Source organism: Nicotiana attenuata, unplaced genomic scaffold, assembly GCF_001879085.1.
Source record: "Nicotiana attenuata strain UT unplaced genomic scaffold, NIATTr2, whole genome shotgun sequence".
Lineage (NCBI taxonomy): Eukaryota > Viridiplantae > Streptophyta > Magnoliopsida > Solanales > Solanaceae > Nicotiana > Nicotiana attenuata.
In genome coordinates, this window is record NW_017673150.1 from 28062 (window position 1) to 37405 (window position 9344).

Genomic DNA, 9344 nt, shown 5'->3' on the forward strand with positions numbered 1-9344 from the left:
TAAACTTTTCCCGAACCCTACCGGGGTTCAACCCCGGATTGAAACTTCATAAAGCTTTAGACTTTATTCTAGATGTAGCCTTTATATTGAAAATTATAGTATGTTTTTAATATTATGGAATTTTCAAATAGTTAAAATAGGTATGACTCCGAGTCGTAATTTAAATGAAGACTAGCATACCCATTTGGTTGACGAAGACTCGATGAATTTATTACTCCTAGATGCCCATATGTGTACTAAATGACTTGATTGAGTGTGTTTAGCCGATGATAGACTATAGAGATAACTTCAAAAATGTGGAATCTGCATAAAAGCTCTTTGAGGTATGTATGGCTGACTCCATTCTTCTTAGAATTAAATCATTGGTGTTTGAATACTTGGTACGAGTCCCTTACTTGATCAGATGGAATTGATTACCTAATGTGATATGTTGAAAGGTTTCTGTTCCCTAATTGTTCTATGTGTTACCATGTCACCATGCTACTTGAAAATGTGAATTATGATCCTACATGCTCCTTCTATTATGTGTGCAATTCATTACGTGTTGGTTCCCGTCAATATGGAAGATGATGTTATTGAACGAATAAAAAGGGGAAAAGACTCCAAATGTAACATGAGCCCAAGTGCCAAGAATTATGAAATAAATGATGGAAATAAAATGTGAATTGAGGAATTAACTGAATTGGTTGTGTTTGTGTTTATAGTTTCATTTGCTAATGAACTTGAGATATATGATTTCTAAAATATGTTATACATTGGTAATTGGTGATGATCCTTGAAATTTAAAAGAAGTGAAAGTATGGAATGTGAAACGCGGCCATAGTGCCATGAATAGAGAAACTTGTGAAAGGCCCAAAGAGCAAAGGAAAATATTGCTATTGTGAGAGGTTGGAAATGTTAATAAAGACTTGTACAACGTGAAAGATTCTGAGATGATTGCATTCCTATATGTGTATATGTGTTACCTTTGTATGCAAATCCATATATTAGAAGTACATATATAATAATATTTTTGGGAGATCGATAGTCACCAAGGTAGGGTAGGTTGAAATAACCTAACCCCGAAACTACACGTGCCGGTGTAGGGTGCATTGTGGAATATTGGGATCAGATTGTTGGTAAATATGGATACGTCGAACCATACGGCACTGTGGTAAGACGGCTTAGCCGATCGGGCCAAGATCGGATGCCATGCCGCACACATGGTGGTAATTTCGTGTTGGAAACTGTGATACCAAATGTGATTGTGGTTACACCTTCAAATAAGGTGGCTTAGCCGATCGGGCCGAGATCGGACTCCGTACCAAGAGTACGGTGGCATTGTGAACAGTGATATCGTGACTTGTGGTATTATCGGTACAAAAGATCTCCCCAAACTAAAATATGCAATACTTTCGCAAATTCGAAAGGAGTTAATTAAATGTTTCAATTGCACATTTGGATAGAATCGATTGAAATTTGCCATTTCTGTGCCTTTCCTTTCCNTATGTTACCAACGTACGTTAGGGATGTGGAGTCGAGGGGCATCGATTAAGCTATTGCCCTATCAACCTAAAGTCACCAAGTGAGTCACTCCTTAGTACAACCAACGTACTCTTGTTGTATATGTACATCCATATTGAAGAGAGCTCATAGACATGGTCTTAATAAGATGTTGAGTCACAAAACATTGGATGAACCTACTCCTTGAATGAGACGTATTATTCGTGAATCCACTCTATCACCAATTCTCTTATTTACATTCACTTGTGGAATTAAGTTCTATAATTATGTCCTTGGATTGAGTTGTAACTCTAGGATTAATGCTTCCCACTTGCTTTCCTAAATTCTCAACAAGGGACTATACTCGATGAATTTCTTACAAAATCATTCTATTTAAATGGACAACATAAGCTCACTTGTACCTATGTATGCACCGTCGTAATGTTTACCTATGTAGTGTCAAGTTCCATGAAAAGCATCCCAGTGTTGTGATCCTTCTCAAGTCACTCTTCTTCTCACTGGTGTATATGGCTTCTATGGTTTGAATAGTCACCCTACTCTTGCAAATATCATTACGAAACCTTCTCACTGTCTAGTAACATAAGAGCATGCCTTAACACCTATCATATGAGTGCATGTCAATCGAAATGGTCACTGTGTGCATAAGGTCTCTCTGAAAACTAAGATCCTTACATCCCCGTCATAGAAAGATCTTGTATCGCCATCTCAGTATAACCCCGTGTCCGCTTGGGACATCCCGTAGTAAGTAGCTCACTTTGTTCCTAGTATTGTGGTTGTCTGTGACATGGTCGTGTACCTTAGTTGGGAATTAATATAGCAGAAGCATGACAAACGCATGACAAATATTTATTCTCTCTTTACACCTCCACAACATGTGTTAATGGTGTTCTCTGTTAGTGAATTCATTGAGCTAGTTTCCCAATACTTGTTCGATAACTAGGAGAGAACGTGTCCTCCTATGTGTCACTATAACACTTCCTCTCTCATAAGGACCCTTACTAGACTCCTCGTTAAGACTAAATGCACCTTTGGGGGTTATCATAGCATAACACCTGCTTCTTATGCTTTCCTATCTTTCATTAGCATCGGGATACTTCTCAAACCAACATCCATGGGGAACTCATTATGAACATCTGCAACCTTCCATGATTATTCTATATTGCCTCATTGGGTTCTAATGCCTTTGCACACTCGACTTCTAGAATCATTGACCAGGTCATTGTCATGTGCGGGGAGTTTTGCTATCCTTGGCATTCCACCTCCCTGGGTGGATACGAGTTTTATTTTTCTTTCTCCCCGGAGCATCATGTTACCATTAGAACCCCTCTAACCAATACATGATTTTATCCCCATAGTAAGATGTCCTCGCTATATGGTTTCACTCGTAAAAGGTTGAGATTAGATGCTTCCAAGTTTCTGCACATACCATAGGCATACTGACTGAGAAGACAAGTTGTCGTATCTTTAGTTACCTTTGTGATTCATTTGTCTGATAATTGATGTCGTCATAATGGTTAACGATGTCAGCATTGTTAGTAGTAATCTTCGTGTCTCTTAGCATATAACCTCATGAAATACTCTGCTCATCACCTTAATTGATTCCTAAGTAATTGCAGCCCAATCTTGAACTCCGTTGTTCCTTATTGAATTAAATCTATTAGGTATTGAAGGTCTAAACATGTCAAATGGGAAGCATCACAGCATGGTCACATATATTCGATAGGAAAATTTATGGTCAAATTATGATAGCACATCTTAGAGTAATCGTTGAAGGTCATCAAAGGTTTAGTGTGGGTGTTCGTGTAGAGAATTAGAATTTAGGAGGGCGAACAGGTTATTCTCAATATTTTCCCCTGAAGAGGTTATGTGAATTGATAATGAAGGGTACATAAGTGCATTTCACATTAGGCCGCACTAGGAGTATGATGTTTCCCCATAGTTGTCCCCATGTATTTTGTGTTTTCATACGTCTATGTCTAAGAAGGTAGTTGGAGATCCTTTGTGCATCATCCCGGTGGAAATTATTGAAGGTAAAGTTAATGGATAGTTAGTTTATGCGCGATATCTAGCTGTCATCCTTGTTAGATAAGTTTGGGGGTTGGGATTGTTTCCGTGAATGTGTTATGGCAAAGCCTGTAAGTCGAGGAGGCCACCTAGAAGGCCGAAAGTGTTGTGGAAAGAAAATATTTTCTCTTTGTTGTATAACAATTAGTTTTGATTTGAAAGGTACCTTATAGGTGTTATGATTTAAAATGTGCGGTCCATGTTCAGGTATCATTATGATAATGTAGTGCTTGTAATGCTGAGATTAGTGTTATGAATATATACATTGTGGTGCTTTGTCGAGTTGTGGATGAGTTGTGAGGATGGTTTTGGTGGTTCTCTGGCAGGTGGATAAGCCTAGTTACAAAGGAGATGCTGCCGAAATTTCTGAAAAATTTGGGAGTTAGTCAAAATTTAGGGACTTGAGGTAGGTTAGAAAAGAGATATGTTATGTTAAGGTGTTTGGGGTGGACTTTACCTCTCATTCGAGGATGAATGATCCTAAGCGGGGGAGAATGTAAGGCCCCGGAAAATTTTGCTAAGTAATTTAGGATTACGGGGTGCCAGGTAGGCTAATTATAATATTTTATGTGCTATAATATGATGTAAATGAATTGGATATAGTAAATAAGTGTATAAGTCTTATAATAAGTAATGTGGGGTCTAAGGAGAGGCCTAAGTCTAAGTCAAATTGGAAAATTTCATAATAGGCTAAAATTCCAAATGAGTTCGCACAAGTCCACACTTTGAACGAGCATATCTAAATATATATAAGGTTTTATGTGACTAACAACCTATCAAATGAAAGGTCTTCGAGTCGAGTTCTAACGCTTCAAACCGTTCATCATTTGGACATTCCTACACAAAGTTATGATCAAATTACTAAAGGCTGGATTTGCGACCAATTTTGCGACCACAAAACGACTATGCGGACCGCATATGCGTCGCATGATGAAGCAAAGTCGGGCAAAACATTATGGTGTCGCATGTTGATTATGCTGTAGTATAATCGATAATGGTGTCGATTATGCTATCGCATAATGATTATGCTTCAAGAATGCTGCCCACATTTCAATTATGCTATAGCATAATTGCACCACATAATTGACTTCGGGGGTCATTTTTGGAAATTTTCATATACGAATCCACTTTGATAAATAAGCTTTGGGGCTTCATTTGGGACTATTTTACACTAAATCTAGAGAGAGGTGAGAGCATTTTAGAGATAGAAAGAGGGAACCTAGCCTCCTAATCATCAATCTTGCTCAAACCCTCAAGAATCAAGCATGCTAATCTCTAGCTCACTATCTTCCGGGTAAGTCCTACTTCTAATATTTCATATATGAGATTATGAGTTCAAAAATATATTGTGGGGTTAGAAATAGGCCATGCATGTGACACTAAGCTGTAGTTTGTGGGATTAATGAACTATTTTGGGTAGTTCTTGATGAAATTGGATGAGGGAAGAAGGAATTTCCATTGTAGAACCTTGTAGTCTATTTCACATGATTAGGTGTTTGATGAAATTCCTAAGAGAGTTACACCATGGGAAATCTTTCTAAATTATTAATTAATTTTCGCTTTCTCCTTATAGATTATTACTGCTGGAGATGTTGGTGCATTATAGTAACTTAGAAAAAGCTCAACCAGGTATGTTGGCTAAACTTTATCTGTCCAAATGGAATTCCGTAATGTTTTCTGTAAGTTTAAGTACAATCGGCTCAAAATTTCTAATTCCCACCCTCCGGGTCATCCCGGATGAACTCGTAAAGCTTGAATATTCCGAAGAGCCTTATATCAAAAAATAGACGTTTAATGTATGGATTCCTTATTAAAATGGTATGACTCTGAGTCGTAATTTAAATGAAGACTAGCATACCCATTTGGGCGAGGAAAACTCGATGAATTTATTACTCCTAGATGCCCATATGTGTACTAAATGCCTTGATTGAGTTTGTTTAGCCGATTATAGACTATAAAGATACTTGGAAATGAATTGAAAGAACTAGGGGATATATATATATATATATATATATATATATATATATATATATATATATATATATATATATGTTATGATCCTACATGCTCCTTCTATTATGTGTGAAATTCATTACGCGTTGATTCCCATCAATATGGAAGATGATGTTATTGGACGAATAAAAAGGGGAAAAGACTCCAAATGTAACATGAGCCCAAATGCCAAGAATTATGAAATAAATGATGGAAATGAAGTGTGAACTGAGGAATTAACTGAATTGGTTATGTTTGTGTTTATAGTTTCAATTGCTAATGAACTTGAGATATATGATTTCTGAAATACGTTATACGTTGGTAATTGGTGATGATCCTTGAAATTAAAAGAAGTGAAAGTATGGAATGTGAAACACGGCCACCGTGCCATGAATAGAGAAACTTGTGAAAGGCCCAAAGAGCCAAGGAAATATTGCTATTGTGAGAGGTTGAAAATGTTAATAAAGATTTGTACAACGTGAAAGATTCTGAGATGATTGCATTCCTATATGTGTATATGTGTTACCTTTGTGTGCAAATCCATATAATAGAAATACATATACAATAATATTTTTGCGAGATCGATAGTCACCGAGGAAGGGTAGGTTGAAATAACCTAACCCCGAAACTACACGTGCCGGTGTAGGGTGCATTGTGGAATATTCGGATGAGATTGTTGGTAAATATGGATACGTCGAACCACACAGCACTGTGGCAAGATGGCTTAGCCGATCGGGCCGAGATCGGACGTCACGCCGTACACATGGTGGCAATTCGTGTTGGAAATTATGATACAAAATGTGATTGTGGTTACACCTTCAAATAAAGTGGCTTAGCCGATCGGGCCGAGATCGGACTCCGTACCAAGAGTACAGTGGCATTGTGAACAGTGATATCGTGACTTGTAGTATTATCGGTACTAAAGATCTCCCCAAACTAAAATATGCAATACTTTCGCTAATTCGAAAGGAGTTAATTAATATCTTTCAATTGCACATTTGGATATAATTGATTGAAATTTGCCGTTTCTGTGCCTTTCCTTTCCTTGTATAGTTATTCTATCTTGAAAGACGATTTTTAGCTTTACATACTAGTACTATTCGACGGTACTAACGTCCCTTTTGCCGAGGATGCTGCATCTTTAATAGATGCAGATGTTTTCACAGTAGGTGGCAGCGATCAGAGATAGCGGTATGTTCCTCCCAGCTAACTTGGTGATTCCCACTTCATTTCGGGGTCCTGTGTCATTTGTTTATTGTGTATTATTCATTTGAGGTATAGCCAGAGCCTTGTTACCGGCATTTCCATATTACTCTTCAGTTGTATTTAGAGGATCCATAGATAGGTTGCGGGTGGTGTCGGGTATTGGAATTAAACTAGAATTATTGTTATTTAGCAAATATGTTTTTCATCATATCTACAAAGATCGTAATATTCTGGATATTATGGTTCAAACTGCTAATGAAAACAAAAATGGAAGTTAATGAAATATTTATACAGTATGGTTGATAGAATTTATCTCCTATCTATTCATAAATTGGTTTGGGTAGAATGAAACCTAACAGGCTTGCTCAGTCGGGTTTACTCGGTTGAGCACCGGTCGCGCTCCTTGGTTTTGGGGCGTGACATTACTCATGAATCAATTTGGACTAAAAAAATTGCCCAACTTTAAATAGGCTGAAATGAGTTGGGTCAAGATGGACTGAGTTCAACGAACGAACGGGTCAATGATCAGGCCCAATTTTGGATAGGTTGGACTGATCAAATGGGCTTGAGCTCAAATTGTCATCCCTAAGTATCATCAACATGTAGTGTGCTATAGATACACTACTTTACTTTATCATGTTACTAATTTACTTTCTATGCATTTTAATAGTTATTTTTTGTGCGATCTGATGGCATAAAGATACTAATAAGTTTACACTATGGTAATATTAGTACTATATACATTTTCTACAGAAATGAATTATATATTAGTAACCTAAAATATTAGATAGGTAATCTGCTATAATAGGTGGAACACAAAAACATCATGTCATATAAGAAAATAATTATATATAAATATCTACAAAAAATATTAGTAACGTGGAAAAATAAAGTAATCTATCTACTATATATATAACAGGTTAAATACACTGATAGCATAAAAAAATTTGAGTGGTCTACTGTATAGAAGTTAATTTCGTTGTCAAACCTGTTGGCTAATGGCAACAATGTCAAGGTTAGGACCAGGCATGAAAGCAGTGACAAAAACAGCAACACAAATCTTCTGAGGGAACATTTCCATCGCAAGCGATATGTTGATGCCACCCATACTATGACCTACTAAGACAACTCTTTCTTCTTGTGGCAAATTAGCCAAGAATTCTATCAAGGGTTCGTTGTATTCAGCCATGGAATTGAGCTCTTCAGTACGTTTTGGATGAATTCCAGAAGCAGCCATGTCAAGAACACTAACTTTGTGACCTTCAGCTCTAAGAATTGTCACCACTTTATACCAACACCATGCACCGTGACAAGCTCCATGAACTAGCACAAAGTGATGATTCTTGCCCTTTTCCATTTTTTCAGGTGACACTCCCCAATTATTGCGAGATATTTATAGTGAAAGTAGAGGGTCAAAATGATCAGTTAGCCATAAATTCTGAAAATTTAAATTCTTGAATAATTGCACTTCTGATCCCTCAATTATTGTAAAAATTTAATTATGATCTTTGTGATGTTTCGTTAAGCATATTTAACCTTGAATTGACAAAATAAAAAGATAGCGTGTGTTTTGTCACTTACATAGGAAATATGCAAGGCATTTTTTTTAGAACTATGTTATCCTTAATTATAGAATTACACAATTCAAAATAAGAAATGGGAAATTAAATGATTTAATAGTTGATAGTTCGTTAAATTTGTAAAAATTCACAAGAGGATCTAAAGTGCACATTTTATCAATTGATGGTTAGATGCACTTAATCAGATATTGTGAGGACGAAGTTGAAATTTATCAATATTTCAGGGGCTAAAAATACATATCCCCTCTTGACAATCACGTCAATGAAAACATGCCTAAATGGATGACAGGATAGGAAATGAAAAGAGGAGAAGAACCTGGCGAGGTGTACAAAGTACAAAAATTACTATCTACATGAAAATCTATGCATTTTGTCTCTAAACACAAAGTAGGCGTTTGGACATGAATTCTAAATTTTTTTTTTTAAATTTGAAATTTCACTAAAATTTGAATTAACAATGAAGTTGTGTTTGGTTATAATTTTTGCAATATATTTGGATATCTTTTTTCAAAACCATGAAATATGATTTATAACCTACAACTTGTAAAAAGTATCAAAACCACCCCAATTTGATTATCCTACTTGAAATAAACAACCCCTTGCCGGATTAGCATGGCAAAGGAAGCCGCACACTTTGGTGAGAAGAAGACATGTGCGTTTTGTGTTTATGTGGATAGTTGTAGGTTAATAACTAACGGGGTCATTTTATAAATTTAAAAAAAATAGGATAAATTTGTAAAACCAATAACTAGCAAATTCCTATTTTCAATTGAAAAACTAGTTCTCACCAGTTTTCAAATTTAAAAATGCATTTTCAAATGAAATTAGAAAAATTGGTAAGAGTTTTGATTACAAAACATTATTTCCATAAAAAATTTTGAAAAAAAGGAAAAATTTTGTATACCCAAACGGGCTCTAAAAGACATGTTGCTTTTTGCCGGTCGTGCACCTCGACTATTGTCAACACCATTGCCTTCCAAAGTTTGCACTTTGACATAA

At 36.2% G+C, this 9344-nt stretch overlaps 1 protein-coding gene across 1 annotated transcript in view; it reads right to left on the reverse strand.

The window, feature by feature from the left end:
- Window positions 1-8189, reverse strand: part of LOC109215580 (salicylic acid-binding protein 2-like) — a 13484-nt gene extending 5295 nt beyond the window's left edge. Inside the window, exon 1 of the mRNA XM_019379685.1 lies at window positions 7754-8189. Coding sequence (XP_019235230.1) covers window positions 7754-8122 — 369 coding nt within the window. The 5' untranslated portion in view covers window positions 8123-8189. The remainder of the gene's footprint in view (window positions 1-7753) is intronic.
- Between the last annotated feature and the right edge of the window lie 1155 nt (window positions 8190-9344).